Source organism: Paramisgurnus dabryanus, chromosome 19, assembly GCF_030506205.2.
Source record: "Paramisgurnus dabryanus chromosome 19, PD_genome_1.1, whole genome shotgun sequence".
Taxonomy (NCBI): Eukaryota; Metazoa; Chordata; class Actinopteri; order Cypriniformes; family Cobitidae; genus Paramisgurnus; species Paramisgurnus dabryanus.
In genome coordinates, this window is record NC_133355.1 from 3,584,169 (window position 1) to 3,603,384 (window position 19,216).

General features: G+C 36.6%; 1 protein-coding gene across 9 annotated transcripts in view; it reads right to left on the reverse strand.

Moving 5' to 3' along the window:
• Window positions 1–17,098, reverse strand: part of akap9 (A kinase (PRKA) anchor protein 9) — a 60,478-nt gene extending 43,380 nt beyond the window's left edge. For 7 of the 9 annotated variants that reach the window (XM_065283824.2, XM_065283864.2, XM_065283846.2 and 4 more), the window contains exons 1-6: window positions 16,856–17,098; window positions 6,901–7,116; window positions 3,155–3,199; window positions 1,665–1,715; window positions 853–1,014; window positions 314–469 (exon numbers count right to left, since the gene is read on the reverse strand). In XM_065283824.2, coding sequence (XP_065139896.1) covers window positions 314–469; window positions 853–1,014; window positions 1,665–1,715; window positions 3,155–3,199; window positions 6,901–7,116; window positions 16,856–16,906 — 681 coding nt within the window. In that variant the 5' untranslated portion in view covers window positions 16,907–17,098. The remainder of the gene's footprint in view (window positions 1–313; window positions 470–852; window positions 1,015–1,664; window positions 1,716–3,154; window positions 3,200–6,900; window positions 7,117–16,855) is intronic. The other 2 variants (XM_065283855.2, XM_065283873.2) reach the window with 2 other exon arrangements.
• Between the last annotated feature and the right edge of the window lie 2,118 nt (window positions 17,099–19,216).

The following is a 19,216-nucleotide window of genomic DNA, read 5'->3' on the forward strand; positions in this document are numbered from 1 at the left end:
GCATAAGTTAGAAAATGGCCGAAAATTTAAAAATACCTGCAGCTTTCAAAGCCGACATGTGGAAGCACTTTTTTTTAATTCAGCTCTATTTTTTTTACATTTTTGATAAAAAAGAAAAAGTATTGCAATGTATCGCAGCATGCAATGCAATGTATTGTATCGAATGGTGATACATCATATCATAACGAACGTATCGTGATACGGATCGTATCGTGAGGCCCTTGCCAATACCCAGGCCTAACTGAGACTGTAAACATCTCCAGTCCTAACTATAAAGCTCTTTATGTATGGATGTGTATGTAAGGTCTGATACCTGCTGAAACTGAATCTGAAGTTTTTGGCTTTGCTCCGTCAGTTCCAGAAACTCTTTCATCACCTCCTCTTTCTCTGCTCGTGCCTGCTGCATGTTAGCAGTCAGCTGTGTGATGATTTCATCTCTCTGCTTCAACGCTTCCTCAAAGTCCTGCAGCTGCGGACACAAATTAATACCAGATCTGTCATTCGCTTGAAATGCAAAAGTTTGTGAACATTTTATGAGAGTCTTACTTATGTTGAACTTTTAAAACCACCTGACATTTAACAGCAGGTGACAGAGCGTAGCTGCTTTTCACCTGCAGATTTACACGACAGCAAAATGATTTTCTTGGCAGATTAATAGAGTCGACGTGGAGAGAAAGGACCGAACCTATTATTCCAAGTCGAGTCGTGCGGCGAAAGAACCGACATTCGGATCTCTGCAGCTTAATTACAGCAGGGTCAAGTCAGGGTCGTGTGTGGGCTCAACATCACCCATATGTGACTCATACAGTAGTGCGGCTCAGTTCTTTTAAAACACTCAGAAGTCTCTGGTACCTGCTGTACTCCTTCAACTCCAAACGCAGCCCTGATCTCCTCCAGCTCTCGACTCAGTTCCTCCATGGCCAGGGTTTTAGCGGCTAACTCGTCCTGCATGATCTGTATCGGACTATGAGGTCCACCGCTCTGCAGGTCAGGCTCCACGTGCGACTCCTCATCCTGATATAAAGAGAGGAGGTCCAGTTAAACCAAATCTGATTCAGGAGCCCATTCTGATAGAACCGGTGCTGGCGTTTGATTGGGACATCTCTCTACACATAAAAGTGACTGATTTATGATGTAGTGGTGAGAAGTTATTTGCATGCAACATGAATGTAGTTCATTATTTCAATGTACACATATGACATTTGTAAATGCATTCAAAGCAAAGCATCTGGAGTAGCTGTGAAGAGCTTTGAGAACAAGAGGTTATTTAAATACAGAGATTTTACTGATCAGTACTGTGAAACTGATTTTATATTCCCTGTGGCAGGCAGCTAAACATCTCTCTTATATAAGCAGTTTATATGGCCTTTACTCACCCGCCCCACCACCAATATATAACATAAAAGACCCAGACAAAATGCCAAGCAGCCGCATGTCAGGCTGTGAATGGAGTGAGTGAGATTAAAATGGCAGAAAACCACATCGGTGGCCTTTAGTTTATATTAGCATATTCTCCATCAGCTGAGCCTCACAAACACGGGTAAGAGGAGAAACTGTGAGGTTAGTGCATGAAAAGAAATGCTGTCACCATCAGGAAGAAGCTGTAAGTGAGAAGAAAGAGCAATGCAGAGACATTACTAAAGCATTAAAACTGATTACTGTACCGCCAACACGGACGCAAGGGTCACTCCTGTTCTCTCCTGGAAACCATTAACCTGTCAGTTCACAACAAGTCAAGCTTCATAACACATACACAAGCCTGCAGGATATATTTACATATACAAGTGAAGGACTAATTAACATTTTGAGGGACTACACTGCAAAAAATGACTTTCTTACTTAGTATTCTTGTCTTGTTTTCAGTATAAATATCTAAACATTCTAAAATCAAGATGCATTGTGTTGATGAGCAAAATGACCTAAGAAAATAAGTCTAGTATATCACATTTAAAGGATTAGTCCATTTAAATCCAGATAATTTACTCACCACCATGTCATCCAAAATGTTGATGTCTTTCTTTGTTCAGTTGAGAAGAAATTATGTTTTCTCATTTTAATGGACTTTAATGGACCCCAACACTTAACACTTAACAGTTTTTTCAACAGATTTTCAAAGGACTCTAGACGATCCCAAACGAGGCATAAGGGTCTTATCTAGTGAAAGGATTGTCATTTTTGACAATAAAAATCTAAAATCTGCACTTTTAAACCACAACTTCTCGTCTATCTTCGGCCCTGTGATGCGCCAGCAATACGTCATCAGGTGAAGAGGTCACAGATGACGTACGCGAAACTACGCCCCAGTGTTTACAAGTGTGGAGAAAGACGACCGTTCTGACATTGTTGTATGTGGAATGATAATAATTAATGTCTTTGTGTCAGTTTATTGTTTAAAATGGTCCGCAAATCTGCGTTTCATATATGTAACACGTGACCTTTCTATGCAGTTCACTATGCAGTTATGTGAGGTCGCGCTGGCGCGTCACAGCACCGGAGATAGATGAGAAGTTGTGGATTAAAAGTACATATTTTTTATTTTTATTGTCAAAAATGACAATCCTTTCACTAGATAAGACCCTTATGCCTCGTTCGGGATCATTTAGAGTCCTTTGAAACTGCAATTTTAAACTGCATTAAAACTGTTAAGTGTTGGGGTCCATTAAAGTTCATTAAAATGAGAAAAATCTTTGAATGTTTTCCTTAAAAAAAATAATTTCTTCTCGACTGAACAAAGAAAGACATCAACATTTTGTTGTTCATTAAGTGAATTTGGGCTTAAAACAAAAATCTGCAAATGGGATAAGGAACATTTTCTTGCTTCTTGTGTTTTTTTCTTACCCCATTGGCAGATTTCTTTGCTTGTTTTAAGCACAAATTCACTTATATGTGATATTTTTTCTAAAAACTAGACTTATTTTCTCAGGTTATTTTGCACATTAATAAAATACATCATGATTTTATCATTTTTAGATATTTGTACTGAAAACAACACAAAAATACCAAGAAATAAGTAAAAAAGTAAGAAAGTAATTTTTTCCAGTGTAAGATATCAGACACGAGTTTAAAGATTGCATTGCCTGATAAACAGAAAACCACTGCAGCTGCATCTGTATTAGCAGAATAAACCCCAGTATAATCTTCAGATGGATCTTACCTCTGATGAACAGTCTTCTGCTGTCGTGGACACCTCACTCTCCGGCTGAAAATAGACATGAAACGAGGTTACGTGTGAAATTAATTTCTACATTGCTCCATTTTCTTCAGTGTCCTCAGTGTTACTGGGTCACTAATCAACACTGACGTGCTTTTATCTTGAAATGGGGCGCTGAGAATGAAACGCGATGCATCGTCCTTTCAGTCACAAACTCACAGAATGAGTCTTCATAACAATAAAGAGACATTAAAGCACTCTGGCCATCATAGGCTGCTGTTCTCATTTCTTTTAGCTTAAGGGTCTTTTCTGAGGGACGCGGCTAAATAGGCTCATGCTGATTCATGCGTGAATATCTGACCTATATCCAGTTCAGTTCAGAGACGCAGTCCTGTGATCACAATATAACAACTAGAATCATGTGGACATTACTTCAAAAACTAAAGATGAAAAAAATATCTAGTATGTGGTGTTCATATATGACTAGCAGTGGGTTTATTAAAGGTGCCAAAGAATGCATTGTAATCATCTGTAAAATTGTTCTCTGATATCTACATAGAAGATTTGTGTCTTAATTAAGTGCAAAAATGATCTAAATGAAAATAGAAATGGTCTGTAATTATTTTATTTTAAAAGGGTCATGAATAATAATGTTGAGCTCTGCTCTGATTGGCTGTTTCTCCTTCAGTAGCTCTGTGTGTCTGTAAACAGATCTCATGTGTGAGTCTGTATCAGATGAAGATACAGATTTTGAGGAATAATCAATTGTTTGGAGATTGTTAATGGATGTGACAGATGAGATTGATGATAATGCAAAATAAGATGTATACAAAACATCAAAAATGACAAACCAAATTTACGAGCGTGCTTGTTATCCATTACTGTGACTATAAATCTTACAACATTTATATATCAGTATGATGGAGTGCTGCATTGTATAATCAGCATCCAGGACTGATGAACTTCAGTATGATCTGACACAAACAGGACAGATTGTGGGAAAAAATCTGAGCAAAAAGTCATCCAATATTGCGATTGAGTTTATCTGATGCATTCACCGGTGGACTTCAGCACAATCACACAGTGATGCCAGAGTAACTCTCATAAGTGTTTCCATAGCAACAGATGCAGGAGGAAAGTACAGGGACACTTCAAACTTTACCAGGGTTATTTCAATTTACATGTGGGTCAAATACCTATTGCATAATTTTGTCCTTGAAATGACGGGGAAAAACTGCAGACATGTTTATGTAATGGAGGCCTAGCTGACGGGTCTAATGCGATGTTTGACATTTTTTATGTTTTAATCATATAACAGCATACAGACAGGAGGTAAAGTGCATTAGTGCTGGAGAAATCACTGCCTGTTAAATCACACAGACGCTTTCAGAGAAGGGCAAATAGAGAACCGCTGCAAGGACATCAGAATCATAAACACACACAGGCTGCTTAACCAGTTTAAACTCAGTTGTCTGTTGCCAGGGCAACCACTAATTTCACACTCATCTACAACTACACATACAGGCCAAAGCTGTTCATGTATTTCCCCTCAGGTCACAACACAAATATATTTGTCAAACAATCCACAAACATCCATCATCTGTAATATTAAAATACATATTTCTGCTTTTGAAAAGCATTGAAGACAAATCAATAGAATGTGAAGGGAGAGACAAACTGGTTACCACAAGATTGAATAATGTCATTACATTCAAAACTCTTATTACAGAAATGACAGAAGTGCTTGCACACACACACACAAACACGCACGCACGCACGCACACACAAGGAGTGGGCGATATACAAGAAAGAAAGTGATTACAGGTATTGTACTGCTTTATGATATGGATTTTGCGTTACATATTAATAAATTCTATTTTTGCATATAGTTTGTTCAATTTGGTACTCTTAGCAACTAACAGGGTTCATACATTTACAAACCACTGCCATCCATCTCTTATGTCAGCGTGTGGAGAGTCCAGTACAGATTAACTGTGTGTACATGAAAATGAGTTGATGTATCATGCAAATGAGAGTTAAAACTCGGTCACGGCTGTATTTAGTTTCTTTTTCGTGGGCGCCGTGTGCCAACCCCCGCAAAATGCCACCCTGAGAAGCTGCCCATGTTAGAAAATAATTAATATGATTGGAAATATGTGTATCTTTTGAGTATTTCCCAGAGTGTGAATAAGATGTTAAAGTGGACTAAAGGGAAAATCCAGAAGCACAATGTTCATTTTGTTTGAAGATGTTGCCAAAATTAATTCAAAGGCATCTTTGTTAAAGCATCACATTTTACAATTTAAGCCCTGTTTTCAGATTGTTTATGATGAAATAGAACGGTTTTGACTGGAATTTGGACACAATTTTCGGTTTCTGTGGTATAGGTGCACAGGAACAATCCTTCCTAAAATGCATTAAACTTTCGTTTACAAAGACGTGAAACTCACAGAGTGGTCAGGGGTGTTCACTGATATCCTCACACAAAAATCGCTGAAAAATATGCTTTCCAACAGGTGTTATCATAGTTTTGTCCAACTCCATTGACTTGTATAAGATGTGCTGTGAGGTACGGTATTACTCCACGCCGGGAAATGTATTCCTGCAATTGGCAAAGGTGGATTATCGCTATCAACTGAGCTGGAGTGTTTATTGTTCAAGATCTCAGCTGAAGAATATACGGGTGTGAGGCGTTTGGAAAAATAGGTCCACAAGTTTAAAACGAATGCTAAAACACCTGTTGGAAAGCATCTTTTGCAGCGATTTCCTGGGATTGCTGATGTAGTAAAGGCCAACATTATCATAACTCCTCCCGCTTAGACTCACAGCCTGTAAATTAACTCCTGTTAGCATTGCATTGTGAGCAAATCTTCCAAACCTGGTCACATTTCTAGCTGATGTCGAGGTATTCAGGCCAATTACAATGTACAGATTAGCTGGCCAATCAGGGACACTGTACAAAATAAATGCGTTTTAGGGAGGCAGGGCATAGAGGAGCAACAATAATGTACGGTGTGTGGAAAATAATGTCTTTTTTTAACCATAAACCACATTGTATTACAAATACACAAAATAACCTTGTTTTTAGCAATGTAATAGGTGCTCTTTAAATCTGACAGTGACAATATGCATAATTTTCATAACAAGATGTGTTCGCCCATCCACACAGTGGCAAAAAAAAGACAAAATGTCTATATAAGGTTAAAAATACATATTTAGCCAGTAATTTAAAAAAGTGAAATTTAACTACTACAATGTTTTTTTCTCATATGGCTCATATGTACTTTAATACAAATATACCGGCTAGAGAGTGGAAAATACCTTGATATTAGGGTTGCATAACGATTAATTGTGATTAATCTATTGCAGAGTAAAGGTTTTTGTTTAGATCACATATATTTGTGTTAACTGTGAATAATAATTATGTATAAATAAATATGCACACATGCATGTATAATTTTAAGAAAAAATATATATTTATATTAAGTATTTAAATCTAATATAAATTATACATAAATATACAAATGTATATACACATGTAAATAAAAAACTTTATTCTGTAATAGATCAATCGTGATTAATCATTATGCAACCCTACTTGATATGTATTTCAGCTCATAAGGGGTAAACCCCCCCAACACACACACACACACACACACACACGCACACACACACACACACGCACACTCCTTCTACTACCTAAAGAAAATAAATGAAAGGAGTTTGTTGAATAAATGTATTGATCTCACCTCTATGGTGTAAGTCTGATCATGTGTGACGGTTTCTCCACTATGAAGAGTCTTTGAGAGGGAGAAGACAGTGGTCTGATCTCCTCTCTGCTCTCCTACAGTCTGATCTCCATCATCTCTCCTCTGCTCCTCCATCTCTGACTCAGCTTTCTTTTTCTTCTTCTTTTGCTTCTTCTGTCCATCAGACTGAGCTTTCCTCTGCCGGTACTCGGCCAGCTGCGAGACAAATGACAAACACATACAGTCATATGAGATTTCTCCATTTTCGATCAGTTTTAGGAGTAAGGGGTCAGATGATTAATAAACTCAGTATGTAGACGCACAGTAACGCCACACAGTTTAGTGAAGCGAATCATTTGCGGTCTGATGGTGATATTGTTCCTCAACTCGTTCACATCCGCTTTCGTGTGTCACCTTTAATCCTTTAAACTCACGTTGGCAGATTAACACAACAGACCTCCGTAATGTCACACATCTGTTTCCTCAATATGCATATGTGCTCATGTTTATCAATGAGAATCTAGTGATCTTGATTAAACACAAACATTAGCTTTAATCATGATGAAAGGTTTTGTTTACTTTTATTTACAGTCAGGACTAAAGTGTGTGACTAATTCTTCACCTAAGATCATAAATATCATAAACATCATGGCACATTTAGGGTTGTGAGGTAAATGTTCATCTAGTTCAAATAAAACACAAGTGAGTAAATCAGATTTTCATATAAACACAAATCATCAAGTCATCTGTTGTGGCCCAGGAGTAAAGGGCTCGTTATAGATGTGCGTAGGTCCTACGGCGTAGCCACGATGGCGTAGAATCCACGTTGGTTTTCATTTATACTTTTGCGTCATCGTCCGCGTCGACGTGCAAACACACGAACAGATCGCCGGTAGGCAGTATACACACGTGTAACCACAGGAGCACCGCAACCATCAAAGAAGAAGCAGCTTGACAAGTTAACCCACAAATGAAGAAGAAACAGCAACTTGTGTATGATTTGAGAAGACCAGCAATGATGGAAGTAAATAAACAGCAACTTTTGTTGCAGTTTGAGTTTAATCAATCCTCAACTTGGTCCTTCTTTGTTTTCATCGTCGCAAAAACTAAATAAAAGTCAGATATAATGACGAAGACTGTATAGAAATATAACTGAAACTTTAGTCAACGAATAAAAATAAGACGAAAATGTTAGGGAGGGACGAATGGAGAAGAGATCCAATCAGAGCTACTCATTTTGTGGGACAAGTTGGGAAGAAATCCAATCAGAGCGAATCTTTGAGGGTAGCTTGATCTACGCAGGCAGCAGAGGCATTTTAAAAACCTGCGGCAAAGTTTGTTTTCACAACAGGTTGTTTACATTATATTTAGTTGTACAGTCTTAGTTCCCAGCTTTGGCTGATTTCAGTTGACTTCGCTCGTTAGCAACACGCTAACGTGTTGCAGTGCACCCGGTCCGAAGACATGTCTCATTAACAACAACAACAATGTCAGAGCTAGAGTCTAATCTGATCACACTTCAAATATGACAAGACGACAACCTGTAAAAACGACTCATCCAGAAATACATGCGAAGGTAAACATGCACGCTAAGGTTATTTTATAAGATAAACCACCGTGTTTTCGCTAAACTTGGAATAACATTGAAAAAGAATACACATCTGAACTGTATTGATTGTATTGGGTTGTCTGAATTAATAGTGAGTAAATATTCAGTGTCCTCAAATTGAATGAAATGTGTAACGTTACTATTATAGTATATGTTGTGGTTTTACATGACTGGACAAAGTGCGTGTGTATCTGTGTGTGCATGTCATTTAGGGAGAATGCATATCTTTTTCAGGGACCATGTATATTTTTAGGTAGAGCGGGCCCTATGCTTATTTTATGTGATATTATCTTTTGTGAAAAAGCCCCGGTCAGTTTTTTTGACATTAAGAATAAAATAAAATACGTGTTTTCTTTAACAACCATTAAATCTGTCTCTGTATTGCATATTCAAACCTTAATACCATTCCATGACAGACTAAAAAACTTAAGACTAGACTAAGACTAAAACTCTTATGATATTTCGTCGACTAAAACTAGACTAAGACTAAAATATTTCAGATGACTAAAATAAGACTAAAACTAAATGGTGTGTTATTCAAAAGACTAAGACTAAGACTAAATCAGAATTTGCTGCCAAAATTAACACTGACGTTACATTTATTGACTCAAACATTGTATGAAGATCCTTCACAGATTGAGGCTGTCAAAATTAAAAAATCTTTGTTTCTCGACTCATTTTCCTGTTCTTATTTTGCAGGACTGGGTGTGTGCAGTAGTACACAAATAAACAACTCGCTCTGCCTCTCAACATCAATCCTTATTGGCTGAAATAACTGTTCACGATCCAATCAAATCCTAAAGAATTCCTGGCCACCTGTCACACACACACACACACACAGCTGTCTGCACACATGCACACACGCACGCACACGCACCTGTCACACAGATGCTTTGACAGACGTTCATAAGTATCACTCCTCTTCATATTCATACATCTTCATATTCAAAGACCAAACTCATTCAAAGCAGTATTGATCTAAACATCAGCAGTATTGATCTATTGAATAACACAGAAACTGCATACATAAGAGAGCAGAAAGCATTAATGTACATTAAACACTGATTGTGGAGAGCTCAGACTTTAACACTAGGGCTGTGACGATTAATCGTGCTAATGCGCGTTTTCTCAATTAATGAATTTTAATGAATTACGGTGAAATGCCGTCACATCCAAAAGCCAGAGGGCGCTCTTTTGCAAAAATGCCATTTGTGCCACAGAAGAAATATCATTACAAACGCTACATGAAAGTGAGTAAATAATGACAGAATTTAAATTTTTGGGTGAACTATCCCTTATAATGTCTACAAGAATATTTATATCACTCTTCTTCAAATTGTTTCAGGTATTTATCATGATAATAAAACTATTTTAAATGATTGTGTTTGACGACAAGTGTTGCTTTTTTAAATGCATGTTATAAACGACTCTGACACATAATGACTTTAGATTGATAAGGACTTCCTACTGATCACAGAGCTGTAGTACACGCACAAGCTGTTTATGAAACACAGAATCAGAGCCTTGCGATTCAGAATCGATATCAGGCAGGTCTTTTTAATGGGGAACGTGATGTATTGTCACAGCCCTATTTAACACATACATGTAAACACCAAGTGAAACCAACACTTCCACTTTGTTTGTTAGGTAAATGATGGCAGTATAAACTGAACCCAGATCAGACGAGTACTATGGGAACAGAGCAGCAGAGTCTCTAGGATACAATGAGAACTCCTGGGAAAAATCCACCTGAGACATCAAAACAACTTAAATAGATAAACCTTACCCTGTATGGGCCAAACACTTTTCACATAAATGTGATCATGTGCTGGTGCTAAATAACATCATCATCATCAAAGTGTGATCTGATCTTCAGATATCATCAGCTATTAAAACCACACACTTACACTTAAACCTAATCTATACACAGAAGCTACTTGTATATATAAAACACTAGATATTATCTGCTTCCAATGTGCATGGGCCTGATAAATAAATACATGTATAAATGTCTGTGTGCTACTTCACCACCTCATGCATCGGAGAACCGAACTGAATTGATCTGAAGAACACCATGACAGGAACAGGCGCACAGCTTGAGATTAAATAAATGTCATTAATCTGATGAAGTGACTGTACCCTGTTGACCCACAGCTCTGCTCATTACACCTCACTTCTGATGTTACTGTTAAAGGCCACACGACAATCCCTTGCGTTTTTTAAAGAATTTGACACACAAACAACAACATTATCCGAAAGATTCACACAAATTCATAAAAATAATTAAAAATGCTATATTGTGTCAGGCCAGTAGGTGGCGATGTTACTTTGTACAAAAAAATAGGGATGGTCACGAGTACTCGATTGCCTTGAGTACTCGAACGTGGCATCGATGATGGATCACGAATACGATGATCATGTGGGTTTATTTATTTTTTTGTGGTTATGGCGGCATTTGGATGTCTGGTTAGCATTACAAGCGCCTTTGGTAGTAAAGACTGGGTGCGTGTTTAACGTTGTGTTGAGCTACGCTGACCATTTTTTTATACTGGCCCAGTTGGGCCAGTGGTTCAGGTTTTCACTTGCCCAGCTAAAATATTTACTGGCCCCATCAAAAAAGATTAATTCCAAAGTCGAATATAATTGTATACATGTACATTTTATTCATTATTTGTTAAGACAATTGGCAATAAAGTTGAGTGGACCAGATAAAGGATTATCTGAGAAGTTAACGTTCGCAAATCTTAAAATGTGTCTCTGTGGTAACATTACATAAGAATACAGAAAATATATTTTAGGGACTAAGAGTAAATACTGGCCCGATCGGGCAAGTGACAATACTGTTTACTGGCCTAAATGTCTCTCAAACTGGCCCCAGGCCACCGAGCAGTCCTTTATGTTGAGCCCTGGTTATTGTAATATCATAAAAACCTTAATGAAAGAAAACATAACTGTGTCATGATATATATAAAATTAGTCATATCATGATATAAGATTTTGCTCATATCGCCCACCCCTACACATGCCTATAGACTGAATAAAGAAATGCGCATGATGACATTACCACTATTATCACAGATGCGCATTTTCGTAGTTTACACAGAGACGACAAGACGTTGTTTTCACAAATTCGTACTTTGAAATGTCTTTAAAAAAAATTACTTCTAGGACCCCAAAACACAGCTGACATGTAAATTAACAGCCAAACTGCATAAAAACATTACAGTTTTCTATTTGAGCTCCAGGAGAAAACCCATCTCAGTGTATGCATCAGATTTCACTTGCCAATGGTTTTATCAATATCTAAAGAGTAAGATATCTACTAGAAGATAATGAACCAGAAAATGTTCAGTTTGACATCCACAATGAACATAATCTTACAATGATGAGATAACAGCTGATTGCAGTTACCAGTAATCTTAACAAAACATGTAACAGATAAACAATCTGACATCTGTTTAACTCCTACATGAGATGATCTGAGATCAGTAACACTCTAGTTATGAATCTTAATGAAGACACAAACATCATTAAATCATCTGGACCAAAACTGAGGGCAATCCTCTACATGTTAAAGAATGAGGTGAGATGAGGACAAATGAGAACGGCTCATCATCCAGTGAGTGTCTGTGATTCAGATGATGATAGTTGAGCGTGTAGGAGGTTTGTAATGATGCAGGCCATTCAGGATTTATTATAAAATCTCTTGAGTGACACTGAGCGTGTTTACTGGCCAAACCAATTATCCCAACAGACTATTGATGGGATTACCAAAAAGATTTGTGTGTGTGTGCGTCTAAATACTCAAGGCTTGACCTCTTGTTAACTAATGCTTTTAGCCTACACACATAACTGAGACCCAGTTAATGCTTTCAGATCCAGCGGATGTAGAAAACATTTTCAGTGCACGCTGGGATGAAACAATCGATTCGAAATATTAAAACAGGCAAAGTGTCTGTAGACACACACACGGTTTAGAGAGAAAGAGAGAGAGAGATGAATTCAGCTAACGTTTGCTAATGTGACTGGCATAAAGACATCATGAATAGTGACTGACATCTGCTCTGAACATCACACAGACTGTGACTAAACAAACATCTGATCTGAGCCAGCAGCAGATGATGTGAAGCGTCACTGAAGACAACACATACAGAGATCAGGGGTTATAGGTCTTCTCTGGTCATTTTGAAGACTGTACCAGCTTCCGGTCAACATGTGCAGAAATCCACTTATCTGTAGTGTGTAAACACAATGATGAAATAATTCAGCAGGTGAACAAACAGATAAAACTTTCATCTGACCTCACAGGATCTGTGTTTGAGTCTCAGTATACTTCTCTTTTCCTCCAAATGATCTTCTGTTTATTAAATTAATCAACAATACTTGCAAACGTACAAGTCTATTTAAAATAAATCAAACTATAGGAACAACTCAACTAAAGAAGACAGAAATATGAAACATAACAGACTGACATTCAGTCCCAGACCAACACAGAGTCATCGGCTAAAACAGTTTAATGATTTTCCTCTATAAACACACGGTCGGGTCGATGAGTTAAAATGCTGCGTCCAGATTCAGGTATTGTAGTAATGATGCTGAATCATGTCCTCCTTCCATCACAAATCTCTTTATTAAAAACTCATTTCTTTCAGATTCCTGAACGCATCAAATAAATGTCTGTCAACGACACGTATACAACATTATAGTTCCACTTGACTTTCACATAGGCCTAAATCCAGCGTTTACAGGTTAACATTTAAACTGAATGACACAAGGGGGACACAGTTTGTGTGTTGAGTCTATACAACACAAGGTCACCTGAAGTCATGTGATCAGACGACACAATAAACAGTGACAGAACAAACTAATGAGTTTAACAGCAGCTAGTAAAGGATGTTTAAGGTGTCGTTGAATTTTAAACTGTATTTATCTGAATAATAAGATTGTGTACATGGTAATGACAGATCATGAGCCTCAAACACGATTGTGTTGTGCTGAAAAACAGACCAGACTATCTCAACATAACACCAACTGTGACGTTACAGTCCAGATGAACACCTCAACATTAAATTAAGTACAATGTTATTACAATTAGGGCTGTAACGATTAATCGTGAAAATGCACGTTTTCTCAATGAATGAATTTTAATAAATTACGGTGAATCCTGGAACATCCCAAAGCCAGAGGGCGCTCTTGTGCAGAAACTCCCCTTGTGACACAGAAGTAGCAGCTTTATAAACGCTATTCCAGGAAATATCTATAAGAATATTTATATCGCTGTTCTTCAGATTGTTTCAGGTGTTTTCATGATAATAAAAATATTTTGAATGACTTTATTTAACGAGTGTTGCTTTTTTAAAATGCACATTATAAACGACTCCAACTCAGAATGATTTTAGATTGATAAGGACTTCCTACTGATCAAATGCATGAAACACAGAATCGTAGCCTTGCGATTCAGAATCGATTTCAGACAGGCATTTTTAATGGGACACGCAATGTAATCGTTACAGCCCTACTTACAATTCTAAAAACAAAGTTGTGACTGCTGAGTTAGCGCTATATGCTAGTTAATGTTATATGCTAGCCTATAGACCTTTTGCGAGTCGACGTCACAGTTACGTCACGCGCGCATGTGGTGGCAGAAAAACAGTGGAAATGAATGAGACACGAGTGAAACGAACAATATAACTCACTAGAAAATGTTTTGTTGTGCTGTTTAGTGTCAGAATAGAAATGCCAAAATAGATGACATTCATTTTTATAGTATATCGTCGTCGAAGACACAATTTGAAGATAAACGTAGGTGTTTATGGTTGCAATAAAAGCCCTAAACCGGACAGACTGGAGTGATGAAATCATCTGAAAATCTTTTAATTATTTGAATAGAAAATAATTAGAGAAGATATCCGGTGTTCTGTCGAAGTCTGATCCCTCTATGTGTTTCTTATAGCGTTTTCATCACGTTACGTTTATAATTTATTTAGAAAGATTAAAGATTTTAATTAGTTCATAATATCAATAATATTACCATTTATTAAAGTTTTCGTATTTTTTTTCATTTTCTATTACTTCTTTTTACCATATATCTTAGCCTATGTCTTCTTCCTGTTTGTTCTAAATTATGATGTTTACTAATAAATATATAAACATAGCACACACACGATGTAAAGTGTTAATAATATATAAACAGGCCTATACAAATTAATTTGTATGTAAACATAATAGTTTTAGATCAAACACGTAGGATAAAAATATAAGGAAGAAATTGAAAACAGGAAATGATTAAATGTTTAATAAATGATATTATACAGAATACATGATAGTATTGCTCTTATAAGTACTTCAGAGATTCATACTGTAAAAATAATTGATTTACCAATAAAGAACAATACATATACATTACATACATGCAAGCATATCAGTGGCCAAGCCATTAAAACTTTTAATTTATTTAAAAAATAAACGTAACTTGGTGAAAACGTTATAAGAAACATTACACTTAAGAGAAATATAGGGGAAACAGACTTCTACAGAACACCGGATCCTTAAAAATCACAGTTTAATGCTAAAACACTTCACACAGCTATTGAGAAGCATTCACTTTCTGCCACCAGTTGGGCTCCGCCCACAAAAAACGTCATCTCTGCTTGCAAACACGCAAAAGGTCTATAGTCTGAAGTTCTACTATTGACGTTACAGTTACGTTTTGCAGGTCCGTACTGAAATAAACAAACAAACTTATCACTCAGAAACGTCCATTAACAATCTCCAAACAATTGATTTTTCCTCAAAATCTTCAACTGATACAGACTCAACATAAGATCTGTTTACACACACACAGAGCTACTGAAGGAGAAACAGCCAATCAGAGCAGAGCTCAACATTATTATTCATGACCCTTTCAAATAGGGTAATAATAGACCATTTCATTATAAAGACAAATCCTAGGGTTGTAAATGTACATGAAAAACTGACTCTGGATCATTTATGCACTTAATAAAGACACAAACCTTCTATGTAGATATCAAAGAACAGTTTTACAGATTATAACAATGCATTCTTTGGCATGGCACCTTTAATTCAGATTGAACCAATACAGACTCCAAGCATATGATATATCTGTCAGTGAAGAGACCTCAGGATTAATGTTTTACGATAAACTTCTACCCTCTGTGGTGTCCACGTGACGAGCTCCATCACATCAACCTTATTTACATATGTACACTACATAGTGAACACTACTGTACACAAAGATTAGAGAGGAATCTGATTTAGTGTTACAATAACAAACTGTCACAAACACAGAAGAGACCCAAGTGTCAAGAAACAAAACAACACAATTCATCAGACGCATCAACATGAGCAAAAACTGATTTAAAAACATGCACGTGTGTTATTGCAACCCTACCTCAAGGCAAAATATTTGATTTATTTATTGGTTTTCATAGATATTTTATGTTTTTTTCCTATTTTTTAATCATTGTTACTTTGGGTTTGGGTTAGGATATAATTTTATATATTGGTTTCTTCTACATGTTTTTCTTCAGATTTTTTAACTATTGTCATTTGGGGTTGAGGTTAGGATCATTCTGAAATGTAACAAAGTCTTTCTAACCCCAAGCAACCATGAAAACATTAAATAGGAATACATCAAATGACATGAAAAAGAAAGTCATGCTACTGACACAAAAAAAACCTATATATAAAAAAGAAAATCATGTCCATGAACACAAATAAATAAATCAAATATTTCTTGACTACATCACGACTTTCCTTGAGAATTGATATTGGGTTGTGTTATTGGGTTAAGTTTTTTATTTAAAACAGCCGAGATCAGTCAGTGTACTTTAAACAATGCTAATGTCAGATTGATTTATCAGTTTGTGTAGTGTGACATGTGTTTATGTGTGTTTACTGTGACATCTGCTATAAGGATTGAACACATGAAGCAATGCAAGCCATCGAGTTTCTGTTTTCTTTAGCCTGAAAATCCAGTCTCACAAGATCATCCACATGTTCCTATCACTCGTGTCACATTTATACCTCACTCGACTCTTTATGAGAAATACTCACACAAACACTCAATGTTTTATTCACTCAATGACAGCTGTGAGGTAAATGACAGCAATACTGTTAATGTGAGGTAAACCCCGTATGAGCATTAACGTCTGACGTAACTTAGTGAAGTAAATCTCAGTTAAATCTCAGTTTAAAGTTAATTTAATACGAGTGTCATATTCTGAGGTCAATTCTGTGAATGAGGTTAATCTGACACGAGCTTTATATCCTTAGGTATATGTCTGAATTGAGGTAAAGTTGAGGTAAATATGATGTAAATCTTACCTTGGCTTTGCCGGCCTGTAGTTTCTTCTGTCGCTCGTCGTCCTCCATCATATCTGCGGTTCCTGTGGTTTAACACGAACACACTCGTGTCACAAACACGCCACACACACACAAGCACTACACGTGCACGACTGACATGAGCCTCCGGTCCGGTTTACCGGTACAGCTGTCGGGTTTTCTCCACAGTTTATTCGGGCTTTACGGCAACAATCACCGCCATGTTTCTCCACGTAAACACACGAGACTCGCTGCGCAGTGACGTCATGACGCGCTGCACGCACGCTATGAATTCTGACAGTGCAAATCCCAAATTCATGTAGGGGTGGTCTCCCGGACAGGGATTATCTTAAACCAGGACTAGGTCTTAGTTATATTAGGACATTTAAGTCGTTTTTACAAATAATACTGGTGTGCATCTTGACACAAAACAATAACACTGATATGTGTAAGGACATGTGCAAGAGGTTTTTAAATTAAGACAAATTATTATGGGAATGTAATTTTACAAAAAAAAACTTTGGTCAGACATTTGCCAGTTCATTGCATAAAGCTTTGCTTTAAAGATGTTTTATTTTCATTTATTATTTTTTAGAAACAATATGAAGATGTTTACTTTCTCTGTAATTTAATAATTTTACTTACAAAACTATTACATTTAATCCCCATTTTCAAGATGATGTTTTAATTTACATTAAACTAAATTATGATCTACCTCCAGTAACAAAAAGTGCATCATTATCCTTCCTTTTTTCTAAATTCTTAAGTTGTGTATTGTTTGGTTTTGATCCCTTGGCTTTTTATTCTTTCTATTTGTTGAATTGTTATTCTTCATTTGTATTCTTTTAACAAACTTTATAATAAAAATGTAAAAATAAATATAGATGTGTTTAGGATTTCTCATGTCTGTTTTGTAATAAAATGTTTTGCTTGGGCTCAGATAGATTACTAGTTGACAGCTGTGCACTGGTTAAACTGGTTAAGCTTTAATGTGCCTGTTTTAAACATCAGTTATATTGAATGATCATATTTTTCTCTTTATATTAAATTGCTTTCTATAAGCTACAAATAAACCTTATGGTTCTGTTGATTAATAAAGCTAGTTATTATTCCTGTATTGTGTAACCAGCATTTAAAGCATAACTTAGGCTAGTGACCAGCTACTGTATTCTGTTTTTTGAAGCAAGTCCTGCCACCCATCTATTCACCTATATTTAAAAAAACAAAAGAAGTGAAAGTCATTGTGTCTTTTGAATAATATGTCATGATGACCTGTGATAGTGAATAGTGCAGATAGTTAAAGTGTTTGCTAAATGTACCTGCAGCAGCAGCAGCGGTTGGTGATGATGGTTTATTCCTGCGACTGACCGGAGCCGAACAGCTGATGGTTTGACAGATCTTGAATTCCACCCATTTTCTCTTCGACATCCTTTACTTTTCTCCAGCAAAGTGAGCTTTAGGCCCAACCTGTGAACTGTTGGGATGTGATGCTTGGCATCTGATAGACTCTGAATGTTTGGCCTGTGCATTATTCATGTGACAGGTGTCAGGTTCAGAAAGCACCTGCAGCTCCAGGATCACTCACTGAAGACAAGACAAGAGTCCTCTAGAGCCGCATAATCATTTTAATTTGACAGATCTGAAGGCTTTTATAACCATTCTGAGATTACACTGATTCACAATATGCCTAATGTTTAATATTACTGTTTTTTTTTTGTATTATAGGCAATAGTTTTTCTGCATTATATTGTTGTTTTAAAAGGTTTTAATGATGCATGTTTGAGTTTTCAGACTTTTGAGCACAATTTAAGAAATTATTGAGATCTTTTCTGAACCTCTAGAGAAGTCACATGAATTCATCTGAGTACGGTTTAGCACATTGGTGCCTTTTGCTTTCCATTTAACCCATTTGATGTCTGTTAAAGAGATCTCACTGTAACGACTGTATTTGAAGAACATGTGTGATAAAAAGCATGAAGTTTCTGTGCTAAATAAGCATGAGAAAGGAAACTGTACTCTGAGAGTCTGATGTTAATAATGAAACACATCTGAGTCTTTATCAAATATGCATGAGATACTGAGGGGCTCATCAAGGCACATATGGAGAGTGATGCTTGAATGAGAGACCCTGACCCTTCTCAAGTGTTTCTAACATCTGCCACGGAGGACCCAGCAACAGAAAGATAAGAGCTGAATCTATTAGCATTACTCAGATCATCATACAATATATTTAACACAAATAAAACTGAATTCTGTGCTTTACTTTGTTTTTATCATCAAACATCTCCTTCCATCTTTTAGTTTAACATACAAACAACACTTATGTAACATTATATAATATTTCATATCTCCAAAAGTCATCTC